Raw genomic sequence first — 18,878 nt, 5'->3', positions numbered from 1 at the left:
CCAGTGCACTTCCTTTACAGCGTAAACTAAGTAGTAGACAATCCTTGAGGTCATTGACCTCCAGATGCAATTAATTACAGCTTTCCTAAAACACATAATGTATCATTTTATTTGAGTATACTTCAGCTATGAAAGCTTAATTAAGGATTGCATGTGTTGAGACTGGTGAGTGCACTTCAGCATCTTTGCATGCTACTAGTCCTTCTTAACTGTCCCCAAGCAACAGAGTGGTGTGTTCCTGTGTGTGCAACTCTTGCTGCGCATGTGGCACTGATTCTCACTCTTTGCGTGCCCAGCTCTTTTTTTCCTGGCTTCGCCATTGCTCGTATTAAAACAGCCTTGCTGCTGGGGCAACTTGGCCTGCATCGAGCCTTATTGCCCTTGACTTTATCCTTTGAAGAGTGAAGCATTGCCTTGTGGTTTACAGTCTTGCTTCATTTTAAGTAGTTCCTATGACAAGCGCACTCTGTTATGCCAGACATTTTCTTTGTCATCACTATCAAAACTTACCGGCTGAGACACATCCTGATCCCAGATGAGGCCATATGTACAGTAGTTTGTTAGAAGTCTGACTCATGTTGAGGGAACAAACCTAGCCTCTGGCTGAATGATGGCAAATTTTGGCAAGGTTGGCTTTTCTGTCAGCCGCTTTCAGCAGACAAGGAGGCAGCCTTATTCTTTATTTTGTAGAGCAGAAGAGAATAAAAGATACTGTTGAAATTTTAAATTCAAAACTGAAACTTTTTGTGTCATCAAAGGTGAATGACAGGAAGCCAGACTGTGACTTGACCCTGACGTGTCCATATGATTACATCTCTTATTAGAGGGATGACACACACTTACAAATATACACAGTAGCACGGGATGCTGTGCAGATGACACAGTCCGCAGTCCATGATTAAAGGAAGTCAAAGGGTCAAACACAGCCAGAAACACACACACACACACACACACACACACACACACACAAGAGCACAACCACCATCAGCAACTTCCTCTCGTCACCACGCCAACCCTATCCTGCAGCGTGAGTCACGGTGCCCCATCAGTGCTGCGGTCTGCTCTCCACTCATCAGCGTCACGGTGGAGCCAGGACAGAGATTTATCACCGTCCCGGTCTCTCACACAGTCTGTTTGATCTACGCCCAGGTGTGTTCACTTAGAGCTCTGACTCAACCCTAATGACATTTACCAAACCCAACTGTGCTTTTCTTGGGCTGTTGTCAAGCCTGCCTCAGACAGTGACTGTCTCAATGAAGGAAGTCTGGTGAACAAGTGTGTGTGGACTGCGGGTTCACCTGTCATATGTTTTGGTGCATTAATATCAGTACAGGCAGGGTGGAAATAAATAACCGCCTCCAGCCAAATGCTGGTTGATCTCTGTATGCAGGTTTTGAAGTTCTTTTCTTTAATAATTCAGATTTTGTCAGATTAATAGTGAATGTATCTAGTAAATTTTGTAGTCCACAAGCCATTGTGAAAGTAGAGAGAATTGTCAGAGACTTGTTTTAAAAACCAGAGCTTGTAACGGAGAAAGAGAGAGAGAAAGTCATGGTAGCTGATGGATTTGCATTACGGTAGCTGTGCGTGTTTGTGTGTGGGAGAGACAGTCGAGCCCGAGGGGCTTGGACAGCAAAGCCAAGCTGCCCATGCAGAGACGAGCAGTAGAGGCATCAAACAAGCTCCTGCATGTAATATGGATGAGACCGGAGCTCCCTGCAGAACAGTCAGAGGACCCAGGGTCTGTTTGGATTTAACTGTCTCTCTTTCCATGTATATGTGATAGATTTTACCCTGCGGGGCGTTTTGGCCAGGTGGAGCTTTCTGTGACTATATCATGGGTCAGCCCCCCAGCCGTTACCCTCTCTCTCTCTCTCTCTCTCTCTCTCTATTTCTTCAACCTTCCCTCCTTCTTTCTCCATCCTCTCCTCTCCCCTTTGACTTAGTTGCAGACAGCGACGACCAACCAAGCATTGACATTTACTGCAGTATTCCACATTATAGCAGAGCGGCCTCCTGTGCTGAGAAAGAAGTAAACAAACCGCCGATCAATATACGGCCGCGTACTAGGGCCAGTACAGGCGGGTTTCAGTCACTAGTCTTGAAATAGAAATCAGGTCAAATTATGATGAGGTTATTGTTGCTGGGTGATAAAACATCCATTTACCTACTGAATGGCTGTTAGAGGCAGGCTTCAGCATGTATTTTAAGGTATTTCAGTGAATGCTGTGTAATTTATTGCAAAGACAGAGGGTTGAGCAGTGTCTCCATTTTGTGTTTTCTCTCTGTAGTGATAGCAGTGCATTGCTGGCTTGCTGACAGCCTCTCTCGGCTTTCAGTCTGCTTAGCAACGCTCGTTTTCTCTGCAGCTCTCTCACTCCCCTCTGTCTCCAAGCACTCTGAGTTGTTTCATCCAGTCAAATAGTAAGCCGAGTTCCCTTATATAGAAAACCAGGCAGCTGATCTGCGTTTTTGGTGGTGGTGGTAGTGTGTGTGTGTGTGTGTGTGTGTGCGTGCTTCTCTCCCTAATTGCAGATTTGAACCAGTAACCTACCTCCAAACAGTGTCCCATGGCAACCAGCTTCTCTAGAGACTTTCTCTTTCGTTTTTAGAGGTGGTAAAGCACACACACACACACACACACACACACACACACACACACACACACACACATCGGCCCAGATGAAGCTCAAATGATGAGTACAGTCATCTATAGACAAGACAAGAGCCCACTGGCCTCATTCTCAGTCGATGTGTCCTCCTGGGAGGATGAAGTGTGTCTTGCTTGTGTCTGTGTGCCTATTTGTGCACGACAGTTGTGCTTGCAGTAAACTACGTCATCCTCCTCGTCCTCCTACACTGCTGTTTGGTGGAGCAATTGTTTGATGGGATGTCTGTTTACTTGCATGAGCATCTGTGTGCGTGTGTGTGTGTCTCCTGGCCTGGTTGACTCACATAGGTGAGCCCCGACAGCTTTGGTAATTAACGCTCTGGGGGACACTGGGGAAGGAAAGTGGAGCACACACACACACTGAGCTGCTGTGCTTGAGACCGTAAGCTGCGCATGTATATGCAGCTAGTATGCTCTCTTGCGCATGGATGGTTTTTAAATGCCCTTCACTGACTGAAGCACATTTCCTTGTTCATATGTGTGCATGTAGATGAACATCAGTGGCCACATTTTGATACAGGACTGTAATGTGTCAAGTCAGACCTAATGACATAAAGTGGGGGAGGTTGCGGTGGATATGTGGATTTTAAGAGTCACAATCATGCCTTATAAATATTGCTTTGAATGTGAAATGACCTAGCAAGGAAAAAAAATACCATTTTATTCCTGGAATGAGATTAGAAGGATAAACAGGAAATTCAGATATCATCAGTCACCTAACCCGCATTCTGTCTCTCACATGGCTGTATTGTGTCTGCTTTCTCATAAAGCTGCATGATAATGGTTGAAGTGATCTGATGCTCCATCTGCTCATGACTATTAATCATAGTTCTGGAGGATGATGATTTCAAGAGTGACATAATGTAGTTGTACTTCTTCCCTCTGATGCAATGTCTAGACCGTTTACAGTTGCAACATGCATTTGAGTAACGTTTCGTCTACTGGGGCTACAACAAACCATTACGTCTGGCGGTACTGATTAATCAATCACATATGTAGCATCACACATTTCTATGTGAATTTACCAAAGTTCAAAGTGATGTGTTAAACATGCTTATTTTGTCTGACAGTCAAAAAAAGATTATCATGATGAGGTATTTCTAGTTGATAAATGACTTCAATGAGTAATGATCAAAGTTGTCATTAGTTTTCTGTCAACCAGCTAATCAATCAGCATCATTACCCTGATGATTACAGCAACGAGGGTGCCTCATATCTCTCAACCATGTGGCCACATTTGCATTTTTATACGATGTTGGACAGCTGAGTGAAAATAACTTTGCTGGGCAAACTATGGAAAAATGTTGAATTATTTGTATAGTGCTTCTTTAAAAATTATTATTTTATCCATTTATGGCGCAAAAATATCAAAGACCTCACAGGTTCCAGCTTCTCAAATATGAATATATGATGCTTTTTAATGGTAGGTTGAATATTTTTGGGGTTCGGACTGTTGGTCGGACAAAACAAGATATCTGGAGACAACATATTGAGCTTTAGGATTTTTTTTTCTCCATTTTCTGACCTTTCATAGACCAAACAATTAATCAGTCTGTCCATAAAATGATTGGCATATGAATTGACAATGAAAATAATAGCCAGTTGCAGCCGTAGTACCTTTCACTACTTTAATATATACTGTGTGTGACGTGGGGGCGGGGGTTACCTTGGCCTGCCTAGTGTATTCCAGTCAGACAATTTGTCCATTCATGAGGTAATGTTATTACAACCCTCCTCATGTACTGCTGTGAATATAGACTGGAAGCCGCCACCTGGGATTTCACTGTGGAACATGAGAAACGGAGGAGGGAGAGGGAAGGTGGGAGAGAGGAAGGAAGATGAATAGAAAAATTGATCCAGAGAGCTTAAAGAGACTGCTTTTTTCTGTGAAGGATCGTAGAGAAATAGCTGTTTTTCAAATTTAACTCCTGTCTGTGGTAAAGCAGTAGGTGGACAGTAGATTCCTCACAATCACTTTTCATAACTTCATTTTTTTTCCCATAGACTCCCATTAACTGTCTGTCCGTAGGGTCCCATTGGATGTGGTCTATCAAGGCTGTGGTGTGTGGATTGTAAAATGGCTGACTGTAGCTGTGGAGGAAGGAGCTCAACACGTTGGCAGGGAGGAGAAAGGCTGTGTGTTTGACGTGCGTGTGATGACTGTCTAGACAGAGTGCCCATGTGGCGCAAAAATGTGCCCGAGGCCCAAAGCCAAAGCAAGTCGGGAATGAACCTGTCCTTATCTGCCTCTCTGTGCGTGCATGCGTGTGTGCGTGCATGCGTGTGTGTGTGTGTGTGTGACTCTGGCATGACTAGTCTGGCTGATGCTTATCAGTGTGCTTGTCTGGCTCTGTTCTTTCTCTTTGTGTTTGGAAAACGGGAGGAACAGGTGTGTGTATGTGTGTCTGGGGGGAAGGCACAAACAGACAGACAGTCACATGGTGTCTGTTTGTCTCCTCATCTGTCTTGGCTGTCTGCCTGTCCTTTTTTTTTTTTATTCTTTTCCTGTTTTGCTCTGCCACCTGTTTGTCTAACCGTCCACCTGTCAGACCTGTCCTCATCTGTGCCCTTGCTCTGTTTTATTACCACTTTATCTCTTTCTCCAAGGCTGAAGTGAAAGAAAAATACATTGAGTAACCTTCTCAACATATACAGTAAGAGATACAGTCCTTTTCTTCCTTTGAGCATTAAGTAAAAGGGTCAAACACTTTGAACAGCACAAGACATGAAAAGATTAGTGCTGGCACTTGACTTGAAGTGATTGAAAAATAAATGCAGTCACTGCATGTTCAAATATACTTGACTTTCTTTTACCACTATACCAAAAGACTTCAGCATTCAGAGCAGATAAGGAGTCAAGAACTAAACATGTCGACCCAGTCATCTCATTTCACAGTGCTGAGTTAATTAGACAGCCTCCACCAAAAAAAGTGTATTCCTTTAAATGCCCCACTTTGCTGCCTGGTTCCCTTGTGGGCTGTTATTGATTTGGCTGCTGAAACAAAGTGTGGCTCCCAGTCCATGGATAAATGGCTTATTGGATTAAGACCTTCATATAAAGGCCTCTAGTGTGTGTTTGTGTGTGTGTGTGTGTGTGTGTGTGTGTGTGTGAGAGAGAGAGAGTGTGTGAGAGTGTGTGTGAGTGTGAGTGTGAGTGTGTGAGTGTGTGAGAGAGTGTGTGGAGGGGGCAGGTGGGACCACCAGAGTACTGGTTTCCAGCACAACACATATGAAACTAGACTCCAAAGACAGATGCACCTTTATTTTGCTTTGAGGATAAAGGGACATTAGATGAGACCTAAATGAGTTTCTGCCACACACACTCAGGCAGGCGCAGCGCTTCGGTATCTTGTTGTTGCATGGTTCGGGCCAGGAAGTATATATATCTACGTATCTGTAGCTTAATCTTTGACACAGTTGACGACTGCAGCAGAACAGGATGTGGTCTAGAAACAGACAGGGCGTGACTGACTGTCTGTGTACGTGTGTGTTCCTCCTTTCCTCCCTCACTGTCTGAGGCCGAATGAAAAGGCACCCAAATAAAGGCTGTTTACTTCCTCCTGAGAGAGGAAAAAGGAGAATGAGCTGCATTACTCCGTCCTCCTCTGCTGCCTGCCACCATCCTTTACCCCCCCCTCCCCTTCCCTCCTTCTGAATGCCAGGCTCATGAATGGCTCAGAGGGGGGAGGAGGGAAGAGGAAACGGGAGGGTGGGTGGCACAGTTATGTTTTTTTGAGCCCCTCTGTTTCTGTCCCATGAGCAACACTGTGGCGCTCGCCTGGGGTTTGTTTCAGTTTTCATACACGATCACTGATGCCCGCATTTCAACAGATGTGAAGACAATCGGGCCCAACAGTGTTTATGTTTTAGGGCACAAAAAGGGATTTAAATAGATTTTAATAGCACACACACATCCTCACATGCACATGAGGCCTGCTGCTCTGAGATGAAAGGTCAGACCAAGGCGTGCACACTTTTTTATTATGCCCTAGATAAGATTTTCCATTCGGCTTGTTGGGATGGGTTGTGTTTCTGTGTTACATCCTGTGAGTTTTACAGTCAAATCATTCCAGTAGTCTCACCTACGAAGAATTGATCATGCTACCATCCGGCAGATTACATTTCACTGTTTACCTTTGTCTATAAAATATCATAAAATAATGATCACAACTTTCCAGAGCCCAAGGTGACGTCTTTAAATATCTTGTTTTGTACAACTAACAGTCCAAACTCCAAAAATATTCAGTTAAGAGTGACACAGAGGGAGAAAAGCAGTTTACTGTACTTAACTATATTTGCTTCACAACAGACACAAACAATGAATAGATGATCAAAATAGAAGTCTCTGTATAAATTGCTGAAACGTCTAAAAAGTTCTCAGACTTCTCAGCATCATTTAATCCTTTGAATGAAGTAATAACGCACCTCAATTTGAATTTAATTTATGGATGGCTTGCTACAGAAGAGTGACATGTCCAGCGTATGATTTGATAGAGAATGTAAGGAATGTTGTCTTTCCCTTTCTCCTAAATTTTTCAAAGTAAGAGTCGATTTGCTTCATGGAAAATGCATCACTGTAGTGTATAGTGTGTGGGGGATGTGTTTTATTATGCATGTATGGAGACAGCATGTGTATTTATAGCCTATAACTGTGTGTGTGTGTGTGTGTGTGTGTGTGTGTGTGTGTGTGTGTGTGTGTTTGTATGCACTGAGACGGCAGTCATCTGGACTGTCCATGTGACTGAAGTGGGGAGGAGGAAAGCTTGACCTCGGACTTGTTTGCACTCTGTGTGCGTTCATGTTCCTTAGATATGAAACATCCCAATGACACCAAGAGTAGAAATGAAACCAGATTCCTCTTGTTGTCTACGAGCACAAGCAGAGACTGCCAGCTGAAAAAGACTTCTATCCTCCACAGTCTTCTACTACACAGAAATTGGGTGTCTGTCAACTTTTCGTGAAGCTGAAATCCTTCATCCCTATCAGAAATCAGCTCTTCATGAGTGATGCGATGGTGCTTTCACTAGCACAGCCAATTATGAAATCTAATGCTCTGAGCAGAGTTTCATATCTAGTTTAAAAAATTGGGGAAAAAAATGTAATTGCATGGGGCATAAGCTTAAAATGACACTGCATGTCAGCCTCCATTTCAAATGTCCCTTTGCAGTGGATTTTCAGCTAAAAAGAAAACAGAGGCAACAAGTATTCCTGGTGTAAATGAGACGTTAGTGCTCTGCAGTAGGAAGCACAGATGGAGCTTGCGGTGGAAATACACAGCCACTGCTGAAGTGCATTTACTCTCCGCTTGCGTTCGCCAGACTGTGTATGGTAATGTTATGGTCATGGATGTCTGTGTAGTAGAGTGGTGCTTGTTATTGTTGGATTTAACAGCACTCAGGCTACACAGACGCACGCAGAAAAAACACTTTCTGCTCCATTAATGCGTCTGCTGTAGAAACGTCACGTGTTCTAATGGTGGCTCTGAAAATGGGTCATTGTAAAAGTTCACATGGCCGTGTGTGTCTAGAGCAGCATGTTTCATCTAGCTGTAAAGTTGTGGGATGAACTGCGTGTGTGTGTGTTGATGCAGCAGCAGGCAGACTGCTGGTGATTAGGAACAACAGGGCAGAGTTCAGCTGAGCGAGTGTGGAATGCTAATCCACATTGTCATAAGGCGAGCTTCAGCTTGACAAAGGGCTGGAGACATGGGGGGGTTAGGGGCTGTTTGTGTGTGTACATGAGTGTGTTTGTGTGTCGCAGCACCAGATAAGAGACGTGCTTCATTATTGTAGATTAGGTGTTAGCAGTGTGGTGTGTGTGTAATAAAACAGGGCAGGGGGGGTGGAAGGGACTAGAGAGATGGGCAACGGGGAGAAAAAACAGCTCGGTTGAAATGTGCAAACGTTTGCACCCGCACACATTCATTAAGGAATAGAGCAGCCAGAATAATTAGTGTGTGTGGGGGTGTGTGTGTGCGTGTGTGTGTGTGTGTGTGTGTGTGTGTGTGTGTGTGTGTGTGTGTGGGCGATGGGCGTAAAGCTGTCAACTGTCAGGTAAGCAGGAAATACGGGGAGAGACAGGCAACCATTAGTGGAACACACACACATATACTATGTATGTTCTGTATGTGGATACACATGCACACACAAGCATGTACTCACATTTGTGGGTTTTTTTTCATGCACACACACACTCACGCACACAGACTTACCTTTTAATGAGCTGTCAGTTGTCTCATCAGCAGAGCATCTGCTGTCATCGGGGTCAAGCAGATGAAAGACCTCTGGATGACCTGGTGTTAATGTCGGTTTGGCCTCATGCTCTCTCCCTCTGTGTTTGTCTCACACACACATGCATACACACACTTGTGCAGGGGGGGCCCCCGGGGTGGGGGGGTATGACAGGTTTTAGTTTAGGGGTATGTAGTAGCGAGTGCCATCAACACACACGCATTCAGACAACCTTGATATTAGGGAATCAAGCTGGCGACGACCTAGCTTGCCTCCACACCACTGCAGTGGGTTTATTGTTGCTTCTGTCAATTCTACTCCCTCCCACCCCCCCTTCCCTCTATCTCTACCCAGTCCCATCATCCCACTCCCTCTCCTCCCTCCCTCCTTTTCAATGCTGCAGTGCTGCCTTCTGGAGGAAAAAAAAAAAAAAAACAGAGGAAAAAGCACCAACCACAAGCGCTCGTAAATGGACGAGCCCCCCTCTCTATACACACACAGAGGCACACCTGGCTACGCATATGGCGCCAGCCTATTACATTTGCATGCACATGCTCATTCATCCATGCCCTTGTAAATAAGGGACTATCCCGTACATACAGTGCACAGATACGAACCAGGACCAGTAGTGGCTGTTTCCTGTTACTGTTGTCAGTGACTGTTTACAGTAAGAGGTAACCAGGACATGTTTAGCTCAACTTACCTTAGCTTAGCTTAGCTCAGGTTAGCATAAAGACTGAAGGCAGAGGAAAACAGCAAGCTGGGCTCTGTCCAAAGCTCATCAGTGCATCACCTATAAAACAGACATACAGGGAGAGACTAAAGAGCACAGCTGCAAGTGTTCATTATTTTCATTTACTGATTGTTTTTCTTATTTTTTGAGATTAGTTGATTTATCGTTGAGCCTCTTAAAATGTCACAGAATTGTGAAAATGCCTGGTGATAATTTTCCGCAGTATAAGGCAGAGACAAAAAATGGAGAAGAGCTCAGATCCTCACATTAAAGTACCAGTGAATATTTGGTATTTTTGCTTCATGAATGACTGTTTTGACTTTGTGTGTGTGAAGTTGTTATCTGCATGCACTGGTTTGCAAACAAGGCAGTGAGACAGAAAGTCTGAAATTCGATTATTTAATAAACAGTATGAAAATTGCGAAATAAAAAATCTATTATGAGATATAACAAGTAAATAATTGTTATTCATGAAATCTAAGCTGTTGCATAAAGCTGCTGCTGCTGCTAGGCTGATAGCTAATATGAATGGTAGGTGGCTAATACCTGGCTGTCACAGTAATTTTGCCGTATTGTTCTCAGGCTGTTTAGCTCCGGTAATGACAGTGCCGATGCTGTGCAAAGTAAAATCCTTTTGTCCAGCTGATGAAAGGCTGGTTGTTTATTATTCAGTTTCCTACTCTAAATGTGTGTGTGGGGGTGTCTGTGTGTGTGTGTGTGTCCATTCTGTGGTAAACGTTTATAGATAGCTTTAAGAGGCTAGTAAGTCAATTATTGATGCTTTCTACAACCTCTGTCTCTTTCTTCCTTCCTCCTGCTTTTGCATTTCTCTCCCCGCTGGATTCTATCTTTTCCTGTTTCTCCTACTCCTCCTACCCTCTCTCCTCTCTTACACCTCCCTTCTCCGTCTCGCTGTCTGTTGCTGTGGGCTACCTAGTGGTTCATATTGCGATGCTGGAAAGTCTTCTGGCGCCTGTTCTACCTGTCAGTTTGGTCGAAAATGTGTGTGTGAACTGCAGGCAGCCTGTGTGTAGTGTCAGGCCTGTCTGCTGCAGATAAGCATCAACTCCATCAGCTTGTGGCCTCTCGCTGAGCGTGTCCTGGATTTGCTCAAAAAACACACACACAGACACACATAAAATCACACACACACACAACTAGAGGCAGCACCAGCAGTATTTACTGAACACACATGGCTCAGAGGGTATGAAGCTGACACAATGAATCATAAACATTCAACACACAAATATGTCTTCACATTGAGAGAAAGGCTGACTCCAACCGTGTTGCATGTATACCAATGAATCACACGCACAGAGGCTCATAATGACAGGCCATGCTGTAGCCATGTTGACTATCATCTTGTTTTATTCATAGGCCCTCCTCAGTGGGCTCATTCAGCCTCTACTCTTATCCATTTTCCTGCTGCCTTCGTTTTCTCCGGCACTGTATCACGGCAGACTCAGGCCGTAGCTCACTTGTGCCACTCACTTTTAATGCCATTCGTCTCCATTTTCTAGCTCTTGGATGTCATTTGTCTCTATTTCCTATCGTTTAAATGCCATTTGTCTCCATCTTTCCCCCACTGTGACTGTGGATATGATTTTTTTTTCTCATTTACTTCGTCTTTCTCTCACGCTCCCTGAAAGAGCCCCTGCATCATTTTAATTGTTCAGAGTATTCTACCAGATATAATCTATGTAGCACTCTTTCTCTGGGTTATGTTGAATCTTGGTTTTGTTTTAACCAAACTTTCTTTCTCTGTGTGTTTCAGAAGGCAGTGGAGGAAGAGGAGAGCCAGGTGAGGAAACCCTCAGCAGATCTCTGTTCCCCCAGCAGCAAGTTGGCTGATGCCGACCCAGCAAGAAAGGTTAGTCGCCGGTTCCCTCCCTGCATCCATCCGCCCGTCCCACCATCACCTCCCACTGCTCCAGCATCCCCTCTGCTCTTCCCCCTCCCCCTCCTGTACACACAGGTCAGCTCTCAGGGTCGCCACCCCCACCCTCACTCTGACTGACAGACACACCCCCTGCTCACCCATTCATAGCGGCACACTTCTCCTCTCTGACCTGTCAGGAAATACACTCATACAGCGGCTGAAAGGCTTTGCTTCTTCACCTCCCCCTACCGCGGCACACGCACCAACTTCACATGCATACACATGGAAGAAGCTCTTTATCATGATTATCTTTTTTCTCCAACATGTGCATGCGCACACACGCGCACATGCACACACACACTCTCTCAGCTGATGCCTGATGGATGATCCCTCAACCACATGTATGCATGCATATATTAGCTTTATTAGATTATAGCTCCAGGAGCGCCATGTGCAGTACATCACATTCCCTTCTCCTCCTGCTGCTTCTCCCCATGTATTCGTGTGTATGCATGTGTGCGTGCGTGGGCATGCACCTGATCGCCGTTGTGATAATTCATCTATTCAGCTGCAAGATTGCATGCAAAGATCAATAAATCTGGATGGAAGATCCCATTCTGTTCCTTTGTAACTGTAACACAATAGCTTAAAAGACAATGTTGCCAGGATGAGTGAAATTTATGTCTGTGTGTGTTTTGTTTTTCCCAGGGGAAAACATCTCCACCTACTCTGGTGTTCAATCGTCTTTTCTCTGATATCAAGGAGGAGCCAGGACACCCCACCCTGGTCCATCCCAGGTACTACATCTTATTAACTTGGATAAAGCAACACCAACATATTGTTTAAGGGTTGCAACTAACAGTTATTTTCATAAGATGACACTTTCAAATGTCTTGTTCTGTCTGACAAACAGTCCACAACCAATTTACAAACATAAGATAGAGAAAGGCGGCAAAATTTTAGAAGCTGAAACCAGAAAATATTTGGCATTTTTGCGTCATGACTAAAACTGATTATCAAAATTGTAGCATATTCATTTCACGTTGACTAGTGTTGCCAAAAATATGGATTTATTGATACATTCTGAATATTTGAAATGGTTTCAATACTAATCTTTTTCCGCAGTATCGCTACAGTGGTATCAGATGTACTCTCTCGCTGTCTCCCATTGTTAATGTTTAATACAGTCATTCTGCTGCTCTCTGCTACTAACAAAGAGAAGAAAAGCCATTGTTGTCATGTTGTAAACTTGTTATAGTTATTTTTTAGTAAAGAAAAATATTGTATGCCCTATATGTCATATTTTCCCTGCAGTGTGGAACATGGTATTGAAGTATTGATATTTGTCAAGGTATTTTTTCGAAGGTGGAAATCAAAGTATCATGACAACAATACAATTGATTAATTGACTGCTCGTTGAAGCTAAAAGTGTTAAATTTATGAAGAAATATGATTTCTTAACAGACTAAAGTTTTTTAAGTTTGTTGTCTAAAGTTGGCTAAGTCAAGTGCTAATTGCTTTGCTGTTCTATAGAACTTTTAAAGCACCAGTTGTGTTTTGGGGGATGGGGTAGACTGTGCTTAAAAAAGCATCTATCAATACTTGAAGCAGTTCCAGTTGGCCCGGTGTTATCTTAACAGGCCTGCTAACTCTGTGCCAGATACTTTATGTGTGTGTTTTTGCCCCTCTGCTTTAGTGAAATAATTACCAAGTAAAGTTAAGTTTCAGTTTGACATCAGTAAATGAAATTCCCATCCCTAATTTCCCTAATTGGTGCTGCACTCCATTTTCTGCGTCCTCTTTCCCTCATCACATGTACCACTCGTCTCCCTCCCTCGTTTCCTCTCTTCTGGTTTCTTCTGTTTCTCCCTCCATCACTCCCCAGAGCACACCAGCCTGTGTTTTGATATGGCGCTCACACAGTAATCCGACCCAGATTAAAAACTGGAATTAGATGGTTTATGGCGCCACAGCGACATGTGACTGCCCTGACATTCTGACTGTGTTGAGACTCGCAGACGTCAGGCCAGACAAATTGGCAGTATTAGAGTTCTGGTCACTTACCAGCATCACATGACTGCTACACTCTCAAACCAGTCAGGACCAGTTTGGAGCATGTCTTTTGCATTGCAGCGTTACTAATAATGCACTGCCACAGCCAAGCGTCGCGCTAGACATCCGCAGCACTTAACGTCGTATTTGGGTTACTACCAGCATCCATTAGCAGTACACTTGTCAAACACATGCCAGGCTTACATTATTCAATCACATCTTTCATGTGAAGGAGTTTTGGATTCTCATTCAGGTGAGCAGGCAGTGCTTCGTTTCCGTCCAGAGGAGAGGAGGCAAGGCTCGGTTGGTAGTGCTGTAGTTTTATAGGCAGAGCCCCACTGAGCTGTCATGCTTAACCTAGTTCACAGCTCCAGCTCCAGCTCTGTCTGGAGGGGACTGTTGGTGGGGGAGGGGTCCAAAGCCCCTCTCCTCTCTTCTCCTCTCCTCTCCTCTCCTCTCCTCTCCTCTCCATCTGCTTCTCTATCTCTCTGTTTCTTTCTACTCCTCTGTCTCCTCCCTCCCTCCCTCCCTCCCTCCCTTCCCACCATGCAGCCAGGAATAGACAGATAGTGTTGGCTCAGTGGCTTCAGTGCATCTCCAGGCACTATCTCTCTCTCAGTTGTACCCACTACCTGGACATTTGTGATAAGCCAAGAGGTCTGTTTAGGCTGAGATCCTGTAAACACATGATAAGAAGTATCCATATTCACGCTGCGTTTTCAGCTCTTCAGATGGCGCAGTTACTGTAGGCTCAAACAGCCACCAAACGACTTTTGGACTATTACTCTAAATCAGCCCCCTTTTATTGCTGTAGAGGTTAAAGGCCCACGTGAGCTCTTGCAGGTGTATATGTTGCTTTATGTGTATCAGCACTGCAAAGTCCATCATTTGTAACACTTTATGAGGTTTACTGGAAAGACGGAAGTATGTGAAAGGTGACACTGCTACTTTTATGACTAGAATAATAAAAACAAAGACAAAACTGATGCTTGATTTGATATGTAAATAATTAGGAGCTTGCCTCACCTTTGTGTCATAGAGGAAAACCTGAAGTAAAATGACTATTTTAATATTAATTGCTGTTATATGTTCAGTTTTTGTGTCAGGGTTAACATTAGTAAATGTATATGTATGTTAAATGTCTTCCCTCTGTCTCTGCCTCTCTTCTAGTTACTACCTGTACACATACGATAAGATGGTGGCTCCCAACGTGTCCCTGCGAAGGGAGGCGGAGATGAGCCCGGAGATGTTCGGAGCGCTGCTCAAACAGCACTACAGCCGCAGAGTGCTGGGCCACGACGAGCCACCCATGGGTCAGTAACGATGCACACATAAATACGCACAGTGTTGACTTGCATTACAAATGAAAGGACATTTATTGAATGTACACAGATGCTAGACCAACCCAGAAATTGGATTTGGATTACAAACACATTCATCGAAATCTTTTTGTTTTTTTTTTTTCTTGCTAAACCAAAGCAAGCAGAACTTTATTTATATTGCACATTTTATTCCAATGTAATCTGGCTTCAAGTATTTAAGGAACAACAACCATGAAAACTAAAATCTACTTCACTAACTTTAGCTTTAACCCTTTGAACAACCAGAATGTCATGGATCTAAGAGGTCTAATATTGGATAAGCAAGTTAGAGAGGTACTGTACTTTGCATAACGATCCCAAGACATACTTAAGATTGCCATCCAGCCAGCTACAGACACAAGACAGTAGCTAAAAGGCACACTATGAATCCTAGATTCACCCGTTTCACCTAGCTATATTTGCATTTTTCTGTGCTGTGTCTCTTGGATGCCTGCTGCCTACGGCATGGCACATGGTCACCACCTTTTTAAAAGCCCTGACCTCACCTTTTAAAAGCTCTTAAAGCCTTTTCTGGTTGAAAGCTCTTGAAAAAAGCCAGTGAGATTTATAAATGTACTCTGGTCTTAATTGGGTGTTAGAGTCAATTTCAAGATAAAGAATTCCCACAAACAGTGCGATGCAGAAAACACAGTTAATAGTTGATAATTTAAACATTAGCTATCACCTAATAAACACTCATGTGTACACTAAATGTGCATTAGTGACACAAACACGGCTGACACATGCCTACTATAAATACATGACATGCATACAGCCAGCGTTTCACATGCACACAACATAAGCTGAAGAGACATGCAGATCGTGTTGAATGCAGCTCAAAGAGCAGACACGTGCCTACTGTATACATACAACCAACCAACCAACAGTAAACTACCATCCAGCACACACACACACACATTCATGCACACACACACTTAACATTGGAGCCCGCAGCGATGCACATAATCATGCATTGACCTTCACATAAAGACTCTGGGGGCACCTCAGTATTGATGAACAAGAAGGGTGGAAATGGCAGTGACCTCTTCTCTGCTGTGTGTGTGTTTTAATGTGCATGTTAAAGTGTGTATATTATGCCTGCATTAATAAGATGTGTGTTTATATCTATATGTATATAGAGAGAGGGAGAGAGAGGGATGGTGAATCATGGGAATGGTCTCCGTCTGCCATTATTACGCCACGTCTGACTGCCAGGCTGTGTCTCTCATATCTCTTGGGCGTTCTGCTCCCCTTTTTCTTCTCCAACCAATCTGTCTCTCTTCCCTCCATCCTCCCTCTCTTTTTCCTGGCAGCTTTTTTCCACATCCTCCCCGAGTCCGTCCTCCGTCTGCTCCCGCACTTTCTCTCTCGTCCATCCATCCTCGTCTCTTTCTTCTCCAGCTCTCTTCATCTCCGCCTCCCTCACAGTCTGCTGTCACTTTTTCTTTTTCCCCTCCTCCTCCCCCCTCTTCATCCTCTCCTCCTTTTTTCTCCTCATTGAATGCTTTCCTCCCCCAGTCTGTCTGTGTACCTCTCTCTCTCTCTCTCTCTCTCTCTCTCTCTCTCTCTCTCTCTCTCTCTCTCTCTCTCTCTCTCTCCTGCTTATTTCCTTTTGATCCACCACCAAATGACCCACTCCTGTTATTTGTACGCTTTTACTATCGTGTGTGTGTGTGTGCCGTGCTGTGCAGAGCATGTATGTGGGGGTGTGTACGCACATGCGCAAGCCAGTCGGTAAATGAGTGTCCTCTCCAGTGCCAGACATACTGTGTACAGAGCATGCTGTTTCCTGTCACACACGCATACTGTATGAATATATTATTCCGGTAAACAACCCACCGCTCTCATGCTCTCTTCCACTGTTTCTTCTTCCCTGTCTGTCTGTGAGCTTATACCTTCAAACGCAGCATCATTACTAGCCTACACATGCCCCACTGCAGTGTCTGCACACATGTGTCTTTGTGTGTGAGACCGTGACACCGCCTGTTTGATCCTTTTCCCATGATGTACACCTTTAAAGGCCACAGCGAGGGAACGAGCCAGAGTTTGAACAGAGGAGGAGCCCACGCAGAGCAGCGCAGCGCAGCTCCCACACAAGGCCCTTTATTCCTCTCTCTTCTTTCTCAGTGTCTGAGGGCGCACAAACACGCACACACACAATTTGTGGGTGAGTGTTTGGTTCCTCGGCTGTTGCCATGCCGTGCTTGTGCTTGCGCGCACGCTGAGAAAGAGGTGTGAGCTTTTATGAGGTTGTGCGAGGGTGTTACTAAGCGTAGGCGGGAGTGTGCACCAGCTCGGCTCGCACTTCCTGTCTTTCAACCACCTCCTCCTCCTCTGTTTTAATTTCTTTTTTTTTTTTTTATAAAAACTCCTTCCTTCATCCTCCTCTTCCTCCCTCCTCAGATCTTCACGCGTCGCCTCCCGTTGCTGCTGGCGCTGAGGAGGCCAAATCCCAACGAGCCGCTGCTGCCTCGGCCACTGAGCGGGAATGCCAAACCCAGGCAGTTTCCATGGAGACAAGCAGCCCGAACTGCAAGAAAGCCACCCACACCCCCACCCACACCCCTCCTCCTCCTCCTCCTGCGTCGTTGTTGTCGCCGGTAACGGAAGTAGTGGCTAAGGACATGGGCTCTGCCACGAGCAGCTCTGCGGTGGTGGGGGGGGGGCTGGAGGACGACAAGGACAGGATTGTTGTGGAGATCATGCAGATGTACAGCAGGCAGCAGGAGAAGCTCAACTCCACCCTGCACAAGCAGCTGCAGCTGGAAATGGTGAGTTGGCGGTTGGAAAGAACAAAGACCAAGATAAATGAGCCCCTGACTACACTAACTGTCCTCGCCCATTAAAACTGTCCTTGATGTAGATGTGGAGGTGATGCTCCACCTTCCGCCGACCCCTCCATCTCTCCCTGTTATAGCTGAAAAAAAATCATCAAGCATACTCTGTCCAAATGTTGGTATCAGATGGTTGTGCAATTTGTCAGACAAGTCAGCACCCCAGTCCATGTAAATCACACTGTTTCACTGATGTATAACATATTGTAATTTATTAAAACACTCAAGTTTAATTTTGGTTTGGACATATGGAAATAGAGCTGACCCACATTTTAGTAATGTTCTCATATACTGAATTATGCCCCTCCATTTCAGCCCACCAATGGCATTTTTACTCTAATATGAGGTATTCACTGTTGGAGAATGTTGGAAATTGTGCCTTAAACAATCTGGATTAGTTAAATATATATGCACAAAACTTTCATTTTGTAGTCAGTCCCCTTTTTGACACCTTTGTCTTCTTTGCCCTTGACTACATCCATAATCCTATTGAATGCCTTAAAGGTCACATGCACAGTTTATGATACTATCTGAATCGTGGCATCATGTATCCAGCAGAAGCCTGCATCCTACTGCCTTTGTGGTATCACACATGCGACCTCCCTGCGGAGGGGCTGAAATGTAAAGCATTTTTCTCTACAGGGGTCAGTGGAATTTCACATTATTATTGTTATTTTCCCTGACTTTGTCTCTGTGTCTCCAGGAGCTGGAGGCGGTGCGTGGGGGCGAGGCGGCGAGGCTACGAGAGCTGAGCGCCGAGCAGCGGGAGCTGCGCAGCGAGCTGGAGGCGGTGCACAGTGAGCAGGCGCGGCAGCTCAGCCAGGCCCGCCAGGAGCAGCTGGAGCTGGAGACCCGACTGGAGCAGCTCCGACAGCAGGCCTGTGCTTGCGAGCCGGGGGCACAACGCCAGCAAGAGGCCCACTACACTGCACAGGTATGGACTGACAGCGGAACACATGCATGAGCAGCACTGATTTTGGCATCTGAAACAGTCTGAGTGAATCACAGTGACACATACAGTATGCACATTGGCTTGCATCACTTAACATATGCCATTTTTATGAGACATTACACTGCCACGTTCCAATCAAACTCAAGGAAGCATCAGAGCAGCTCTC

The 18,878-nt window shown here is 44.8% G+C and overlaps 1 protein-coding gene across 1 annotated transcript in view; it reads left to right on the top strand.

The window, feature by feature from the left end:
* skila (SKI-like proto-oncogene a) overlaps positions 1-18,878 on the top strand; it is a 35,409-nt gene that overhangs the window by 10,296 nt on the left and 6,235 nt on the right. The window contains exons 3-7 of the mRNA XM_033650399.2: positions 11,409-11,504; positions 12,222-12,310; positions 14,736-14,878; positions 17,330-17,697; positions 18,464-18,694. Coding sequence (XP_033506290.2) covers positions 11,409-11,504; positions 12,222-12,310; positions 14,736-14,878; positions 17,330-17,697; positions 18,464-18,694 — 927 coding nt within the window. The remainder of the gene's footprint in view (positions 1-11,408; positions 11,505-12,221; positions 12,311-14,735; positions 14,879-17,329; positions 17,698-18,463; positions 18,695-18,878) is intronic.

This window comes from Epinephelus lanceolatus, chromosome 12 (assembly GCF_041903045.1).
Source record: "Epinephelus lanceolatus isolate andai-2023 chromosome 12, ASM4190304v1, whole genome shotgun sequence".
Classification (NCBI taxonomy): domain Eukaryota; kingdom Metazoa; phylum Chordata; class Actinopteri; order Perciformes; family Serranidae; genus Epinephelus; species Epinephelus lanceolatus.
Note: the sequence above shows the minus strand (reverse complement) of the source record. Positions and strands in the feature narration are given on the sequence as shown.